Source organism: Paroedura picta, chromosome 9 (genome assembly GCF_049243985.1).
Source record: "Paroedura picta isolate Pp20150507F chromosome 9, Ppicta_v3.0, whole genome shotgun sequence".
NCBI lineage: Eukaryota > Metazoa > Chordata > Lepidosauria > Squamata > Gekkonidae > Paroedura > Paroedura picta.
This window is the reverse complement of record NC_135377.1, coordinates 16,653,588-16,673,235: the sequence shown is the minus strand read 5'-3', so window position 1 is coordinate 16,673,235 and position 19,648 is coordinate 16,653,588. Positions and strand designations below refer to the sequence as shown.

General features: G+C 46.8%; 1 protein-coding gene across 1 annotated transcript in view; it reads right to left on the bottom strand.

Annotated features, from left to right (window-relative positions):
• NUDCD1 (NudC domain containing 1) overlaps positions 1 to 19,648 on the bottom strand; it is a 46,801-nt gene that overhangs the window by 17,380 nt on the left and 9,773 nt on the right. The window contains exons 3-6 of the mRNA XM_077351647.1: positions 16,071 to 16,256; positions 12,949 to 13,132; positions 8,938 to 9,126; positions 4,250 to 4,460 (exon numbers count right to left, since the gene is read on the bottom strand). Coding sequence (XP_077207762.1) covers positions 4,250 to 4,460; positions 8,938 to 9,126; positions 12,949 to 13,132; positions 16,071 to 16,256 — 770 coding nt within the window. The remainder of the gene's footprint in view (positions 1 to 4,249; positions 4,461 to 8,937; positions 9,127 to 12,948; positions 13,133 to 16,070; positions 16,257 to 19,648) is intronic.

Sequence of the window (19,648 nt, the reverse complement as noted above, 5' to 3'; positions counted from 1 at the left end):
AAAAATAACTTGTTTAGCATAAGAGGATAATATGTCATTTTGGCACTTTATCGCAACCTAATCATTATTGTGCCACTCTGCTTTATAGATGAATTTAACCGTTAGAGAAGTCACTCATTTTTCTTTCTCCTACACTGTCATTAAAGTCACCCAATTACCAGGGGGGGTGGGGGCACACTGGGGGAAGAGGAGAAGAACTGCCTTTGTGAATATTATATCAAGATTTGCAATGGAGAAATTATCACGCGTATAATGGAAACGGGTCCCCACCTTTTTGCAGGAAGCAAAAGGTGCAGGAAGCAAAAAGGAAAACAGATATTAACGGGGAAACAACTTCCTTAAGTTCTACTTGAATGTTCCAGAGCAATTCCAAATCATTTGTAATAAACTGGGCATGTTTTAATTCACGGATAGCTAGTAATTTTTACAGAATCCGACTACGTGCCACCAATAATGAGAGCCCACATCTCTACTGTCTCATTCCACCTTGGTGCTGGAGGCTTACTGCCTTACTCTTTGTTTTGGTTCCCCATTGTACAATGGCCTGTTCCAATCCGTTGTTTCTAACAGAGGTGCAGTCTCTTATCCTGTCTTCATATGTTGGTTCATTCCCGCCTTCCTGGATTTGCTTGTTGTCGTTCTTAAGATGCCTTAGTCCATATAATAATGAAAGCGCAGTCCAGCTAGATCAGGCCTATGATCCAGAGGGTCCAGCACCCCATTTGCAGCAGTGACAGCCAGATGACTCCAGGAACCTGGATCCATCCGTCCGTCCGTCCGTCCGTCCATCCATCCATCCATCCATTCTGTACCGCTGCTCTCCAAGAAGTCTCGTGGCAGTTCACAGCAATAAGATACAGCAGTGACAGCCAGATGACACCAGGAACCTGGACATTCTTATTTTATTATTATTATTTTTAATTTTTGTACCGCTGCTCTCCAAAGAGTCTCGTGGCGGTTCACAGCAATAAGATACAATAAAATAACATAAAACCCCTACAAATGCCCCACACATTACAGTTAATCAGATGATGATCTAATCCTATTAAAAATTCTAATCTCCTCCCCCCCGCTAGCCTGTGGTCAAGTTCTCTTCTGCTGGGAGTGAGGAGCCAAATATAATCGTAGCTTGTGTGTTGGGTCCACTGGACAACCTTGTCTTATGTGAACCTGCCCTTCAATCATCTTCAAAGGCCATACTTCACGTGTTCCTGCCAAATTAAGCTAGGTAACCTGAGAAAGGGCCTTTTCTATCATGGTGACTAAATTTTGGAAACCCATCCCTGGGCGATTCATCACTTCTCCTTTGCTGTTGTCTTCTACCAGCAGATTAAGACTTTTAAACTGGTATACCCCTACAAATTTTTTGCTGGCCCTCCTCCCTGGTTAGGTTACATTTCTTATGTTTACATGTTTTTATTGAATGCTAAATCTATTTAATATGCCATTATAATGTTTTTTGTTAATGTTTTACTATTTGGCTTCAACCTTTAGATCCCCCTCCCCATCCTTGCTCTGCCACTTTCCCCTCATTATTTGGATTAGATCTGAAGATTTCCTCTGAAGCCGCAGGATAATCCTCTAAATTCTCCTAAAAATGATGTAAATCCCTTTACTTTTCCATCTGCCGTTGGCTTTCAAGTGTAAACAGTGTTGCCTTGGTTAAAACAGAAACCCAGCACTGCAATGGCATAATGAGAAACATTGTTTTGTGCTCATCCTCATTAAACAGGTCAGTGTGCAACTTTAGCATCCACCCGATGCCGTCTTACACAGGCAACTGCATGGGTTAGTACCCCAGCATGCCGTGCAACAAAAGTTGCTCTCCCCCTAAGTAGCCAAGCAGCCAACCTCTTGCTCTCATGCATGAGTTGCAGAGAAGGGGGAGGGGATATGCCTGGATAATAGCCACTGATATTCCATGGAGGACAGCTGAAATAGAAGTACTGACTTGCATCTGGATTAAATTTCTGCTCGGGAAAGACACTTCCATCAACAGACCAGCACTCTCCCCCATTCCCGCTGCAGGTATCTGAAGGACAGACATCTCCCAAACATGAAGATCACAGGGAGATGATCCTCTGACTGTCCCATACATTAAAGGCGTTTGTTTGGTGGAGACCTGAGAGAGGGCCTTTTCCGTGGCAGCCCCACAATCTCCCCAGGGAGGTGCGCCTGGCCCCCTTCAATGTCAATCGTTAGAGGAGGACGTTGAAGACAGTTTTATTTAGGACAGAATTTGATGGATTTAGATATTATTATTGGCAATCGTTATCCAAACGTGGCCCAAAGAGAGTTGAGAAGGAGCTTTCCCACTGGAGGCTCTCCAGTTATGGGCTGCCCAATTCCTTAGCTTGCCTAGCCCTACCTTATTCCGGGTGGAAACATTTCTCCCCCCCACCAGGTTTTGGCATTTTTATACCTGTTTTCGGTATTTTAGTTCCCTCTTTCTGGCCTGCTCTCAGCTTGTAATGTTTATCGGCTGCTGGTTACTGAATGTTTCCTGCTGATAATTTCAGGGCTGGAATCGTATTTACTTTTTGTGGTTCACTGTCTCGGGTGAGGTCCTCTGGAGAGGCAGGACAAAAGCACCCCAAATAAATAAATATGGCTTGATCTTCCGGAAGCGAGATCCTTGTACAGAATACTGACGCAGCACTATTCATTAAAGCAGAAACCTCTGCAAAGAACATTGCTTCTCATCCCGAACAGGTTCATCTGCGATTATTTGGCTTCTGCAGGAAGAACCAAGCTCTGGCAACACTGGTCTAAAGGAGGCACATCTCTCATTCTTTGTTGCCTTCATTCACTTTTTTTCTTTCTACAACAGCAGCTGAGAGAAGCTGTTTGCCGGCAGGTGACATAAGGAAATCCAACACCTAACTGGAAGACAGCTTGCTGGCAGGAGGGAGACAGTTCCTAATTCAGAACAGCAGGCTACAACGCCGAGGAGTTTGGGAACGGAGATTCTGTGCAGCGACATGGTGAGACTGCGTCTCTGGCAGTCCTCCTGGGCAGGCACACAAGTTTGCATAAAGGCACCAGAATTTAACGAGACCAGCTAACAGCGGGCGCAGAACAGAGCTGGCTCTCGGTTGGGCAAAGAAGAAGGGGACCGATTTGTGACCGATTTCCAATAAGGAATTCACACAGTGAGAACCCCTGGCAGAATCCCACTTTTCATTTAGCTGAATGCATGTCTCTCTCTCTCTCTCTCTCTGACTCCAAGCAAAAAGTCAACATTAAGTTTGGGTGAATGTCGCCCAACATTAAATTGGGGGCAAATGTCACCCAAACTGCTCTGGGAAGACAATGGGCCATTTTGCAGAGAAAGCCGAAGAAGAGACCTCCTGTCGTGGGAATTCAGTCTGCCGGACATTCATCAAAAGCAGCAATCGGCCGGTTAATAGCTGAGAGGAGGAGGTCCTTCTCCAATATGCAGTGCTTTTTTTTTTTTTTTAAGTCACCACTGGATGCTGAAACAGAAAATGCTTGCTGCTCATTGACACAGAGAATGGGTATGGACGAAGAACACTTATCTCAGTGTGGCTGCATTAAAAAAAACAACTCTCCTTTCACAGCTGGACGTACATAAGAAGGCGGTTTTTATACTCCACTTTTCTCTACCCTGAGAAGTCCCAAAGCAGCTTACAATCACCTTCGAAGAAGAAGAGTTGGTTCTTATATGATGCTTCTCTCTACCCGAAAGAGTCTCAAGGCAGCTTACAGTTGCCTTCCCTTTCCTCTCCCCACAACAGACACCCTGTGAGGGAGGTGGGGCAGAGAGAGGTCTGACACAGCTGATCTGTGATCTGCTCAAGGTCACCCAGCTGGTTGCATGTGGGGGAGCGGGGAATCAAACCCGGATCCATAGATTAGAAGTCCGCCCTCCTAACCACTACGCCAGGCTGGCCCTCCCCACAGCAGGCACCTTGCGAAGTAAGTGGGGCTGAGAGAGCCCTGAGAGGTATAAAAACGGCAGTGGAATTTGAAGGCAGGGGCACACCGGATTGCACAAAACACTGCAGGATGAAAGAGGAGGCTAAATTAAAAGGACAGGGAACTCGGTAGGGTCCCATGTCATAAAGTCCACCTCCAAAGTGTTTGTTTTCTCCAGGGGAAACTGATCCCTGCAGTCTGGAGATGAGGTGTCATTCCAGGGCATTCCCAGGTCCCACCTGGAGGCTGGCATCCCTTCTCCACCCCAAAGACAGCACATTATCAGACTACACAGGATCGCAATAAATACCTGTTGTTTTCTTTAATTATCCACGTTGAGCTTTCATGGTCAATTGACGAATGAAGGGTTCCTTCCAACACAGGGAGGAGAGGATCTTTCAGCGCGACCTTGATACGATCTGGAGCAAAGTCAACTTGTATGTCCTCCTTTGCGAGTTCTTCCGGAAGGCGAAACGTGACTGTCAGATCGTCTCCACTTTGTTGCCAGTAGTAGAGGGGCTCTACAGACAGAAACAGGGAAGAGAAGGCATAACCGGCTGCAGTCCTGAGGTGATCTGGATGAGGAGGCTTGGTGGGAAAGTGTTCAGAAAGCCAGAAAATACTGTGGGTACTTTTGATACGAGAGTTGAGGCCAAACAGCACCCGCATATCTACTTCAGGCCTTTCTTCATAAATGTTGAGATTTGATTTGGGAAGTTCACGGCCTCAACCAGGGCCAGAGCTTTCTCCATCCTGGCCCACACCTGGTGGAACGAGCTCCCGGAGGAGATCAGGGCCCTGACGGAACGTGAATGGTTTCGCAGGGCCTGCAAAAAGGAGCTCTTCCGCCAGGCATTTGGTTGAGGTTGACCTGTACCATCACTTCCCAAGGGCCCGCCTCCTGAGCCCCTTCCTATGGCAGCCACTGCAGTTCCGCCCAACTCACTGGGCTATCAGTATGAGTTACTTGAATGTTTAATTTTTCTACGGTTCCATGTTGCTTGTTGTTTCATTTCATTCATCATTGTTAATCTAAGTTATCTGTATTGTTCCTGTTCTGTTTCATGTGAACCGCCCTGAACCTTTGAGGAGGGCGGTATATAAATGAATGAATGAATGAATGAATGAATGAATGAATGAATGAATGAATGAATGAATGAATGAATGAATGCATTTATGTCGGCCTTTCCTGACTTTTTTTTACCATTGAGAAACCCCTGAAACATTCTTCACACTTTGAGAAATCCCACAAGTGTACACCGTAAAGCAGAGATCTCCCAACTTCTTGAGCCTGCAGGCACCCTTAGAATCTCGAGACAGATAGTGAGCACGACCCCAAAATGGCTGCCACAGAAGATGGAGCCAAACTGAAAATGGCTGCTGTGACACGTGGAGGCAATGGGAATATCTCACTTCTTGCCCCTCCAGGGGACAAGGAAAACCTGAAGGGAGGATGGATCCATGCGCTGGTGAAGGAACCCTGGGATGCATACAAGCCTTCCTGATCTTCCACGGCCTGCCTGTTACCATAGTCACAGGAAACCTTTCCAGCTGAATGAAGGCAGCCAATAAGACCTCTTGATTAATCGCCCAACTCACTTTCTGAAGTCCACTGGAGCTCTGAGAATTTCTGCTTGGACCTACGAGGATCCATCAGCCAAGGAAATAGTCTGCATCTTGATGAGTTGCACATGTGGTACCACAGGAAAATCTGACACCACTTGCTCCAAGGGTGAACATCTTAGTGTGAGTAAGGGCAGTTTTCTGTATGTCACTGTTAAATTAATGGAGTGCTGAGAGAGCTCTAACACAGCGTTTCTCAACCTTACCTTTGCTGCAACCCCAAATTTGGGAGTGGTGGTGACGGCAGCGGCAGCACACACGAAAGTGCGCATGCGCACGCAGGCGCACAACAATCGAGGTGGCACTGAGGTGGCCATTGCCATGACTCCACCTGCCTCCGTACGCTACTGCCCCGGTGGCCAGCAACCTCATGACCCCGGGGAAGGGGCCACGCGACCCCCAAATGGGGTTGCGACCCCAAGGTTGAGAACCACTATTCTAACAGAATTGTCACTGACATGTGGAGAAATGGAGCCTCAAACCCGGTTCTCCAGATTAGAGGCCGCAATTGTTAACCACGACACCAAACTGGCTATACTCCCCTTTATCACTGTGACCGGAAGACCTGCAGGGCAAACGGCACAGGAGCAACGATCTATGGCGTTCCACGACCATATCGGGACATTCCAGGGCAACAAAGCTAGGCAAGTGTACTTTCCCAGCAACCTCTCCCCTACTGCCCTGCTGCCAGCTCACTGACTCAGCAGGCTCAAAATGACACCTTCCAAGGCATCGGAGGCTGCAAATACACGATGGGTCACACTACTTCATGCTTGAGAGTTTATAGTCAAGTCTGAAGCCTTTTCGTAGCCTTCCGCCAACTTAAGCAGCTTGATCACTGGCGGAAAAAGTGCTTAAGCTGCAGGAAGGTTTCCAACTTGGCTGAACAGAGCGGCTGGCTGCAGGCCAGCTATCAGTATCTAAACACAGAAAACACATCTAAGAACAAGCTTCTTTGGAGAAGAAAGGCTCCAACACAAATCCTGGATGTACCAGGATGGATTAGCCTGTCATTTCATCAGGCCCAGCATCCTGAGTGCCGAATGCTCCCCACGGCTTCAGAAGTCAAGGCCGCTTCATAGAATCAATGAGGTGAAACGCAGCAGTGGTTCTTGTGCTCACCTCTGCGGGTTGTCGGTTTCTGTCTCGAGGCATACCTGCGTTAGGCTGCCGTAGCCTCAGGTCATGGCCAGCAAGCGATTCAGCCTTTCAAACAAACCTCATGCTGACAATTACCTGAACTGATAACTTGACATCCCTGCTTGGAGATCAGTGAAAGCGGTGTGTGTCTGTGTGTGTGTGGGGGGGGGGGGGGGGGAGAAGCAGACCATTTCAAGGTGTACACAAAATACTATGTTAGGCAGTATCATGGCCCTGGATTTAACTTTTGCAAGGCTCACTATCAGAACAGTCCTCCTTTTTGAGGGTGTTTCTGTATCATACGGAAAGGATCAGCCCCCGAGGGGGTCTCATCTCTAGGATAATTACCCAGTGGAGTCACCATGATTGAAGAATAACTCATTCTTTTACATTTTACCCTTTATGAGCAGGCAGACTTGGTGGCAGACAAAGTGAAAATGGACTTTCTTCTCACACACCCCTATCCTTTTTCCATCTGTGGTGCTACGGCCCTACTGATGTCTGGGAAGAATTGGGTGTTACTGCTACCATCTTGATTGTTTAATGGTTAATTCTTAAAAGCTAACTGCATTGTTATTTTAACTGTTGTGATAGAGGTTTTGTAAGGGTATGATTTCATGGGGATTTTATTGTATGTTAGGAATGTTGAAATATTTGGAAATGTTATGGGATGCATTTATAGGAGGTGAACCCCCGCGAGCCAGATTGCTGGGAGCAGCGGTATATAAATGTAATAAATAAATAAATAATGAACTCTGGGTGAATTTAAAAAAGAGTCATTTTTTCCTAATAGCTTCTGCCTCAAAGAAAAATGTGAAACTTACAGCTTTTTTAAAATAGCAATCCCATCTCCGCTCTCTCAGGATGATGAAGAAGAAGAGTTGAGTTTTATATGCCACTTTCCTCTAACAGAAGGAGTCTCAAAGCAGTTTACAATTGCCTTCCCTTCCTCTCCTCACAACAGGCACTCTATGAGGTAGGTGGGGCTGAGAGAGCCCTGGCAGGACTGCTCTGTGAGAACAGCACTATCAGGACTGTGACTCACCTAAGGTCACCCAGCTGGCTGCATGAGGAGGAGCGGGGAATTGCACCCAGCTTGCCAGATTAGAAGCTGTCACTCTTAACCACTACACCACGCTGGACAAAAATACTTGAATACTTGCCATCCTGTGCAGAATGATTCCAGTTTAAGCCCTTCAATTTTAGTGAGATTAGACCAGAGGTTCTCAACCTTCCTAATGCTGCAACCCTTTAACACAGTTCCTCATGTTGTGGTGACCCCAACCATAAAATTATGCAAGTGTTCTTTCACAGAAATTAAACTGAAACTGACCAATGGTGTGAAGATCAATTGTTCATGATTGCATATAAATTGAGTTTTGGGGTTTCTCAGTTCAGCTCTGCCTCTTGTCCCACCATGTCGATCTCGCTCTTTTCCGCTGCTTCAGACAGACGAACGCTCTATCTCGATCTACCCTGCAAGGCTGTTGTGCGGATGGGCGCCCCCTCCCCCCCCCCCCAGCCAAGCTGCTTGCCCTGACGCGACCTCTACCAAAGGATCGTTCAACCCCCAAAGGGGTCCCGGCCCTCATGTTGAGAACCACTGGATTAGACTATACCGAGTCTGTAAAGGGCTGCACCAGAAAAAACAGCCTGCGAACCGGCAGAGAATCATTTGGCTTGTAGACATTTTATACTTAGCCATCAGCAGTAACCTGTTTTACCGTACAGATCAGAAGATACTGCTCCATGATTCAACATGCTTGCAGAGTTACAATAAAAAGGGAACTACTCAGCTCTGAAATAGGATTTTCTAGATTCATCTTCGTTCTGTATGGCTCCAGCAGCAGTGCCTTCTACTGATTTCATCTACAGTGAGCCTTTCTCCAAGTCCAGCCTTGTGGTGGTGATGGAAAATAAAATGTTGCAGCCAACTTACGGCAACTCTGCAGGGGCTTTAAAGGCAAGAGATAAAGAGAGGTGGGTTTGCCATTGCCTGCTTCTGCAGAGCAAGCCCGGAGTTCCTGGGTGACTTACACTCAAGCAGCTGCCATTCAACAGCAGAGAATACTGCCCTGGAGATACGCTAAGGCCAGAATGAGAACATCTTCTAGAAGCAGTGCCAGATACTCCTCAAAGGGCTTCTGCTGACCTGGTGGGTCAATGGGAAGACACTGCTTTAAAGGAACCCCTAAGACAAGAATAGGCTCTATGAGATCAGGAAACCAGGGTTACCTTTCTTGCTCTCCTCTTCCTCCTCCTTTTTGCTTTCCTCATCTTTGTTCTCGCAGTCCTGCTTTGTAAACGTGAAGGGCTTGTAAGAGATGACCATCAGGCCATCACCGCTGGGTTCGATAGCTGCGTAATGAGGAACGGACTTCCCTTGAAGGACGTGACGCATTGAAACCTCGTACTCCAGGACACCTAATAAAAAGTAGAACATTCGGCTAATAAAGATCACGTTTCACGTCCTGGCTACGACGGCCAAAGTCAAGAAAACCCAAGCTCTGAGCAGATACCTTGGAACTGCTCCACCTGGCTGGATTTCAGGATCACTTTTACCAGGTTGGATGAGACTCTCCATACAGTGGAAAGGAAACTGGTATTATGCTAGCTGTGGGCCTGGGGCCACACAGACCTGTACATTTAGATAATATGGGGCACTAACATTTCTATTAGCAACTGGGTATTATGCTAGCTGTGGTCCTGGGGCCAAACAGACCTGTACATACATTTAGATAATATGGGGCACTAACATTTCTATTAGCAAGGACCTACTCATATTAGCATTCACACCTTTAAAAGCACAACAACTCTGTACAAGCTAGTTGGACTACAATAACCATATACAAGCTAGTTGGAATTTCCTGTTCAAAGATCTAAGCTTGATAAGCTTGTCATGAACATACCTCTCTTTGCTCAGCTGCCTCCCCTCATTTCCTGATCTGGAGATCTTCCCAGGACCTACAAACTCTCTCTGTCTCAGTCAGGGAGTATACCATGACCCGGATTCCCTTGCCCTTTCTCCAAGTCTGGGAAAAAGGAATCGTCATTGTCTTCAGGCTTCTGGCCCTAGAACTGAAGCCGGAATCTGTTTCCCTATCGTGTCAGCCTTGAGAGGCACTCTCCAATGATACACCTTGAGTGTACAGCATCCTAAAGGCTCCTGTGGGCTCCCATTGTGTTTTGGGTGGTCATGCATGTGGGAGGATTGGCAGGCTCCCTCTGACTCCAAGCCAATAGGTGCCTCTCATGTCTTTCCTTTAGAATTTCTCTTCTGGATGGCCTTCCCAGATGCCCAAGATCCCTGTCTAAGCGTCTGCCTCACCCTTTTTTTCTGCATCTTGCGTCTGCCTCTTTAAAGTTTTGAAACTGAAGAACTTTAACTGAAAAAATAAGCTTTTTTAAAAAAATTAAAAAATAAAACGCTGGAATTGTAGTGATGCGGTGTGATTACAACAGCTTCTGCAGAAATCCATGCACAGCAGTTTTAGCTAATTTTTCCTGCGCTGAAGCAGCTGCACATTAAATATCCTGGTAGATAACATTACAGATTCCTTAGGCTGCCGCTAACCAGAATATTTTAATTTAAGCTTCCAGCTACTTATCAGCATTCCCCCTTCTACATTTTTTCTCTTGGCGGTTTGTAATTAAAATACGCCTGAAAAGATTCTTTTCAGCGTAAGAGGTACTGGCAAGGCTATCTTTCAAAAACCTAAGGATATGGATAAAATTAGGCACCATCACAACAGCTACCAAAGCTCAGGGCTGCTGAACAGATGCCTGCAAACAGGGAAAGGGAATGCTGGTTTCTACTGCAAGGCTCTTTGCATCGGCAGGTCAACAAGGACAAAATCTAAAGACTCCGAGATCTTATGGAGTTCCTCTTCCCACCAGGAGGCAACATCATCCAGGGACATGGGCTGTTTTTGTCCCGATAGGCAGAAGTTTAACGTTGCCGCTTAACCGTCACCTGGGGTGCAAAAGAGCTCTTGCTGTGTGCAGAGGAAAGACTGGGGGCAGGCTGGCTTCAGGAGAGAGCAGCAATCCTGCTAACAAGCTTATTTGATTTTTATAAACTTGGGGTAAAGAGAGGAGAGGTTAATCAGTGGCAGCTAGCCATGCTGGTGACAGAGGACACCTGTTTGCAGAGGCAGTGAGCCCCTGAATGTCATGGTTCAAAAGCAACATTATGGGATGGGCGCAGCCTCTACGGCCTGTGTCGGCCCTCCAGGACACCTGGCCAGTCAGCGTGTGAGATGGGATGCTGGACTAGAGGGATCACTGGTTGGATCCAGCAGGGCCCTTCTTGTGGGTGAGGATGCGTGCGCACACACCACACACACACACATGCACGCACGCTTCTTGGTTGGTGTGGGCTGGGGAGGAAAGGTCCCAGTTTTTCCAGTCTGCATGAGAAGCTGCATTCAAAGAATAATGATGGGCCATCACTTTTGATGACATGGACAAAGCCAACTTCCTGTTCTCTCCAAATAGATGTTAAAGACTAACATTTGCGTAAATAACATTGCCCTTCCGTTTCTGTAAGGCCCTGCAAGAGCTTTAGTTTTGAGAAAACTTGTATGAAAATGGAAGAAGATCAAGAGTTGGATTTTGTACTCCGCTTTTCACTACCCGAAGGAGTCTCAAAGTGGCTTACAATTGTGTTCCCTTTTCCTCTCCCCACAACAGACACCCTGTGAGGAAGGTGAGGCTGAGAGAGCCCTGAGAATACTGCATGGTCAGAACAGCTTTATTAGAGGCCACCGCTGTTAACCACTACACCAAGAAAAGGGAGGAACAGAAACAAAGTCATATTCCATTAACAGATAAGAGTACGCAAACTGAGTTATGCAGCCGATCCAATGCTGGAAGTATGTTCAGGACTGTGGCCAGAGAGATATGAAAAATTTAAAAAAAACACACAAATCTTAAAAAGAGAAAAAGATGCTTTTTCAAATGCAAATACATCCATTGCACATGACCACATACAGACACAGCACTTGCACAGAGGTATGTTATTGATTTGCCCTGAAGACAGAAAAGTCCAAACACAATTTCTCTAAATCCCCCATGCTCCCAGGTGTCAGAGTCTGCATCCCACAATTTACAAGGTGACACACTGAAAGAAGATACACTGGTTAAGGTGAGAACCCCCAAAAAATCAATTTTACTTTTGTCTATCAGCCCGGACACCCCAACGAGATCTAGATCATTCATTCCCCAAGCCTTCCGATCTTAAAACAATGTTCTCTCTCTCTTTTTTTTAAAGTTATTTTACTTTCCAACCTCTTACCATCTGCTAAGATGTGTCATGCATTACATGCTTATTTCAGCCTTTAAGTTGTGATAGACATTTTTATTACTCTCCTTGGGCAAAGAGGAAAGGCATAACTATTTCAGACACTGATCCCACATTGGGCAGGGGGTTGGACTCGATGGCCTGTACGACCCTTTCCAACTCTTGATTCTATGAAATAACAAATGACTCTAGCAATACAGGTTGGAACATCTCCTAATAAACCGACTCTCAATGCTGCAAGCAAGAAGTTCCCCATTCCCCTGGGCGAGCTTGTTCTTCCTCTCTCAGCCTTGATGCTGAGAAGTTACCCCTGCAGGTGGCCTTCTATGAAACGGAATGACGTGAGAACCCTCCAAGCTTGACTTCTCACATCTTGTGCTGCGGGAAAAAGGAGACAAAGTAATGCAGGGATGGGTAGCAGCCCTGTGTATGTCCCTTCAAGGTCCATTTTCCGCAGATTGCTATGTGCACGCTCATTGCGCCTTTGGTGTGGCGACTTTTGCGGAATCCTGATAAAGCACAGCCACACAGCAGTCGTCCTTCTGGCCTCCTCCTAATAACATCGTGCAGAAATAAGCCTGTAAGGCTTCCAAAGTGATTATTCTTAGGATTGCTGCCTCCCCTCAAGGTTCCAGCAAGCTCCAAGAATCTCAAAACACACATCTGTTCTTTCACTAGCAACACGAAAAGGCGCCAGGATTCTTGAAGCTTCTCTGAACTGGAATGGCAACTTCAAAACAGCACCCCCTGCTGGCCATCGCAGCCTCGCTTTCCCACAAGCGGAACTGTAGATCAGGGGTGGTCAACCTGTGGTCCTCCAGATGTTCATGGACTACAATTCCCATGAGCCCCTGCCAGCAAACGCTGGCAGGGGCTCATGGGAATTGTAGTCCATGAACATCTGGAGGACCACAGGTTGACCACCCCTGCTGTAGATGACTTACCCTCTTTAGACGCTTCTCGAATCGTAACCCACTCCAATGAAACGTGGAAGCCGCTGCCGTGAGCGTCCAGGTCGTCCTTCTCCACTCGCAGGAGTAGTACCCCCACAGAATGGGAATCGGCCTTCACAAAGGAGACGCTGTGGACTATAACAAAAGGACTCTCTAATTCTTCATTGAATAATATCTGAAAGAGAGATGGATCTGCTTCAGACCAGGTGGTGCTTCCTGAATGCACAAATGTGTCCTCCAATTGAAACAGAATGCCCAGGTCAGACACAAAGTTCCAGGGAGAGGCAGCTCATTAACTACGGGCACTTGTGAGGTTTCTCTTCCCCCATGCAGAAGAGGAGGTAGAAGAATGAATTCTGGTGTCTCTGAATTGCATGTATTTTCCAGTTCGGACAGGTCAACAAACAAGAGGCTGATATGGAGCTTACAAAACCACCCACTCTGAACCCACAAACCATGTTTTCTCAACCTGGGGTTCGTGGAAGGGTTGTTCCTGGAAGGGTTTCCTGACTGGGTGGGAGTTAATTATATATTTTTAAAAACACTGTTAAACATCTATTGGGTGATATGACCACACATGGTCCCCTCCTTGCAAAATGGCCAGTGATGGACATGGAGTGGGGTGGGAAGGGGAGAGGCCCTGGATGGGTGTCTACAGCTCTGCTTCCCAACCACATCCTAACAGATAAAAGAGAGAAGCCTCCAAGAAGTGGGTTCGAATCCCACTCCTGACACCTGGTTGTTTCATTTATCATTAAAGTAGAGGTTTTACACAGATATTGTTAACTGATTTTGATAGCCTGGGACAGGTTCTGTCTTTTTTCTGTTAGGATATTCATTCAGAACCGCCTGTTTTTTTCGTGTTGTAGTTGTATCCCAACCACATCCTGCAGATTAAACCACTTCTGGGGTTTCTCAAAGCCCGAAGAATGTTTGAGGTATTTCTCAATGGTAAAAACATTTGAGAAAGGCTGCCGGAAACTACTGCTTCCTTTTCATACACTAGAAACAGGATGAATGGCAAGGCTTTGCAATAGGGGTACAACACGGTCACCAGTTTGGGAGAGAAGACCAGGAGAGGACCTTATCAACACCTGCTCTCGGAAGGACTCTGCAGTCATGGGACACACATTTCCATCAAATAACTATCTCTACTAAAATTGAGCCAGGAAACCCCTAATGTTAATTTTGCTTCGTCCATGAACTCACCAAGAAGGCTTAGGGAAAGCACCAGTTCAGTCTCAGCACTCTCCTCTATAAATTGGAGGTAAAATGACTGACTTACTTTACAGCAGGGATGAAACTACGGCCCTCCAGATGTCCATGGACTACAGTTCCCATGAGCCCCTGCCAGCATTCTGGAGGGCCGCAGTTTGACTACCCCTGCTTTACAGAGTCACTGTACAGATCACTGCAGTACTGTATGTGAAATGCTATGAACATTCTAAAAGACGACAGAAAAGCAAAACAAAATATTTTCACTACTACTACAACACCCTTTAAGAGCCTCTTGTGGCACAGAGTGGTAAGGCAGCCGTCTGAAAGCTTTGCCCATGAGGCTGGGAGTTCAATCTCAGCAGCCGGCTCAAGGTTGACTCAGCCTTCCATCCTTCCGAGGTCGGTAAAATGAGTACCCAGCTTGCTGGGGGGTAAACGGTAATGACTGGGGAAGGCACTGGCAAACCACCCCGTATTGAGTCTGCCATGAAAACGCTAGAGGGCGTCACCCCAAGGGTCAGACATGACACGGTGCTTGCACAGGGGATACCTTTACCTTTTTACAACACCCTTTACCATGATGGGAGGAATTTTTTCAAACATGGCTAATTTCTGAGCTATGGAAGGATGGCTCATTTTGTCATTCAGGATTTCTGCAGATTTTGCTCAGGGGCCTTAGCCTTCTCTGGGAAATCCAGCCAGGCAAATGGAACCCACAACTTGGCCTAGAAATGCTCTTGGGGCAATGCTACGATTAGCAGCCATCTACAGCTAATTAATGCTGGAGCGTTTGCAAATGTGTCCTCCCGCCACATATAATAAATATTTAACTCTCCTTCTGAATTCAGCAGCGGATCCGGCGACTTGTGCGCAAAATCAAATTTCACATTCCGAGAGGCAGCTAAATTAAGAGAACTGCACGCAAAGGCGCAGTTCAAAGAGCAGGAACAACCTCCGAAAAGGGGAGACACGTTTCTTTGAGCGTTCTACAAATCTTTACCATCGAAAGAAAAGAAGTTTCCCATCTCAATCTCAGCTCCAGTATGCTTTTATCACTGGAATCAGTTTATTTATTATCTTTAACTATTAAATAACAGTCCCAACACAACGTACCAGTAACAATTCTAACAATAAACAGAATTAATTCATTGAACAATTCCAATAGAACAACCCCTAGGGAGGTCAGAAACATTGAGATTGTGGTTGGAATGAGGGGGGGACTGCCGGATGTTTTTCGGTCGGATTAACCTCAGTCGAATGCCTGGTGGAGGAGTTCCCTTTTGCAAGCCCTGCGGAATTCTGCATGTTCATCCAGGGCCCTGATCTCTTCAGGGAGATCATTCCAGCAAGGACCTCCCTTGTTGAGGTCCAACATACTTTGGGGCCAGGGATCACTAGCAAGTTGGAAGCAGCAGAGCATCATGCTCTTTTGGGTCTTCCTTATCTTAGTGGGACACTTCAGTTTCTCCATTGCAAAAACAACAGCATTAAGGGGGGGGGGGAATGAAGAGCAACTGTGAAACTCATGCAGTTTTGGGACTGTACTTTGGCAGAATTTTTAAAAAGTAAATAAAGTTGTGCAAGGAAAAGCCCAAGAAGCAATTCAAGGTGGGCAAAAACCTGGAAGGCATCAAGAGGCAGTGAGACTTTCCCCTAAGCACTTTCAAGCAGTCAGGGATAGAGGCAGAACACCTGCGACACGTCGTAATCTTCTACACCAGGGGTGGGCAAACTGTGGCCCGCCAGACGTCCATGGACTGCAATTCCCATGAGCCCCTGCCAGCAAATGCAGAATTGCAGGCTCATGGGAACTGCAGTCCATGGACATCTGGAGGGCAACAGTTTGCCCACCCCTGTCCTACGCCCATGAAAAAATGGATGTTTTCAAGACTTACTTCCCACTTTTCGCAGGCCCCTTCTCCACGCTTGCCTGTGCGGATCAGATACAGCCTCCCTGTTCCGTCGGAAAGGGTCACCCAGGTGGGAGACGCAAAATGCATCGAGGCGCAGAGCCGATTGTCGCAGGCCGTCAAGTCTGCAGGAAGCCTGAATACTTCTCGCGGCTTTTTCAAAGCGGTGTCCTGTTATGCGAGAGACCGGAAAAGCCGCTGAAATCATTATGGGAAGAGAGCAAACAAACGCAGCTTGTGGGAGCAACACACAAATAGATTCTCGCGGCACTGAGTGGATTTTCGTTCGAGCAGAAGCTTTGTCAGACTAAACTGATTAACAGCAGTTTCTGGCTGAAGCTTTTGGGGGCGAGGGGAGTTGGGGTGACGCCTGGTCTGCTTCAATCCGGATCCAATACAGTGGTTCAACGTGTAGACAGTTTGCAGCAGGAGCGGAAGAGAGCCTTAGAATTCTGAACCGGTAGAGGGTGGGGTTCCTCTCTCTACATGTCCCACTCCAGAAAAGCAACACAGGGAATGAGCTGAAGTCACAAGAGAGACGTGTGGCCCCAAAACGGGGATGTCAGCAGCAAACCAAGAAAGCCATTTGTCATGGTAACATCCCTTCCTCTCTGCACAACAGGCACTTTGTGTGGCAGGTGGGGCTGAACTTATTCTGAGAGAACTGTGACCAGCACAAGGTCACCCAAGGAGGCCTCATGTGGAGAAGTGAGAATCAAACCTGGTTCTCCAGATTAGAGCCCACCATCCTTAATCCTTACTGGTATCTGCAGACATGAGGTAATACCCAATGGTGACCAGGAAGTGCCACAGAATCAGATTATGCCGTCCTGCAAGCAGAAACCACTGAGACAGAGGGGGGGAAAAACATGCAAACCCAAATGCCACTGCTTTATAAAGTTAATCAGATCAAAAAGAGGAGGGGGAGAAATCTTTTTATCCATTGGTATCCCACATACCCCCATTCGACGGTGTATATGTTGATAGCGTATGTATCCAAAGGTTGACCATGGCTGGAAACTGGATTCATAGAATAATAAGAGTTGGAAAGGATCTCCTGGGTCTATGGAGTCCAACCCCCTGCACTATGCAGGACACTCACAGCCCTATTGCTCATCTGTCACCTGCCACCCCCTTGAGCCTTCCCAGAATCAGCCTCTCCGTCAGATGGCTATCCAGCCTCTGTTCAAAAATTTCCAAAGACGGAGAACCCACCACCTCCCGAGGAAGCCTGTTCCACTGAGAAACCGATTCTACACTATGTGATCCACAGTGTGTTCTTAGGAGAGGAAAAATAGCTGTATTTTGTAGATGTGTTTAAGCCCAAGTGGGCATGAACTACAATAATCAATACTGACTCTGTAGTTATGAATGGGGCTCCAGAGGTTGATTTCATTTGCAAACCACTTCTTCGCTATCCCCTAATATTAACTCCCATCATAAAGCCAGTACGCATTTTTCAGGGACCAATGAGTCTTTTAATGACCGTTTCCAAGGCAACAGATCCTTAACACTTAACACTGCCTGTGAACTATTCATTTCTCTCTCTCTCACACACACATATAATGACTTCCTGACCCATTTATCGAAAGGGCTTGCAGCTAGCTCAGAAGCCATGCATCGCTTGGATCTGTAATTTCTTAGTCTGGACAAGACACGAGGCAGGTTGAAGCTCTCCACCTCCAAAGCCATCAGCAGCATGAGGTAAAAGTAAGGAAAAGATATATCTTCCAGGGAATGTGCTATTCTTCTTCTTTTTTTTTTCTTTTTTTTGGGGGGGGAGGGGCGCAAAGCAGGTCACAGAAACACTGAGTTAATATTTCTGTTCCATTCATTTTTCTCAACATAAACAAGCTCTGCAGGAAGGGCCATATTTTGACCTCACTCAATTATGTACTCATGGAGGTGAGAGTCTTTTCAGCAATCCTCCCTCCTTCCCTTCCTTCTTTAACCCTGAGTCCGTCTGTCCTTCCTTAACCCAGTCCGTCCGTCCATCCTTCCTTCCCGCTATGCTTCAAGCAAAAGAAATCTTCGCACTCCTCACTGGTCTTGGTTCTCTGCCACTCCAGCCTGACAGTACTTCAGGATGAAGACTTTTCTAGTGCAGGTTCTCTAGCACCTTTTCTAATGACTCTCTACAGCAGACTTTCAGGAAGCCCTGGGATCTCTCATTGGCCCTGGAAGGGTTCCTGAATGGCTGAGAGCTAATTATTTTAACAGATTTTTAAAATGTGTTAAATATTTATGGGGTGATATGACCATATGTGGTCATGTCAACCCACCCAACCCCTCCCAAAATGGCCAATGATGGGCCTGGAAGGGATGGGAAGGGGAGGAGCCCTGGATGGGCGTGTTCATGACTATATTCTGCACGACTGCTCCACTTCGGGGCTTTCTTGAAGCCTGAAGAATGTTTCAGGGGTTTCTCTATGGTAAAAGGGGGAGAAAGGCTGACCTAGAGTTTTGCCCAGCAAGGCTTCTGATTGGCTGTGCAACGTTTTGCAAAATGTTCCTTTGGTAGCAGCAGCAAACGCAGCACAAGGATATTTACCCTGTGACTGAAGTTAAGCTGCAGCGATCGTTTCATGGCTGGCTCCCCCTCCACTTTACGAGTTGAGTCCACCACCACACTGCGCCAAAGGTGCACACACAAACAAAGAAATAGGGGACCTCTACTCTAGAGAGACTTGAGACTTGCAGCTGAATAAAAGGCTGGTGAGCTCAACTCAGGTGGAAAATTAGGCCACCATCACTCTGTTCCCTCTTTGGCTTTCCAAGCCCACAGCCTCCAGAACACACTTGCGCACTCGTCCCCTGCAGGGCCGCTAGCAGCCATCCCAGGCCAAGAGAGATGCCCTCTGCATCCCCACACCACACAAGATCTCCTTACAGGCACATTCAAAATACTAGATGCTGAATTAGAACATATGCGCTGCTAATGTTTCCAAGAAGCATCTTGGCTGATCCTTGGGGGATCACCAGAGCAACCTGCTTCCCCCCTCTTCCATTTTGTACCTCAACTATGCACCAGGATCCTCCACCTACCTGGCCTCCCTAGTAGGGATGTGTATGGGGAAAAAAATTGGTTCACTGAAGGTTCCGGTATAGGGGTATGGGTGATTTGGGTATCCCAAATCGATTAGGCTCTGAAGTATTTAAGGAGACATAGATATCTGTTTGAATGCTCCAAGCCATTCCAGCAGTCCCTTTTGCTTCCCTCCCCTTGGAAAGGGGGAACGCAAAATGGAGGTTTATATGGCTGTCAGCCATTTAAACTGAACAGCTAATCAGTGGGCAAGTCAGGTTAAATGGCCAGGAGCCATTTCAGGCAGGGAAGCAAAAAGGAGCACTAGAACGGATTGGAACCATTTAAATGTCTGGAATCACCCAAATTGGGCTTCTCTGATCTGGCCCATTCAATCTAATGGGGATTGTGATTCAGGTTGGGGGAGCCCCAACCCCCCCCCCCCCGGATTGCCATTGATTCAGGTATTTACAGGAAAACTATCACATTGCACACACCCCTATTTCCTAATCAAGCTCCCCATTTCTTTTACAGAACT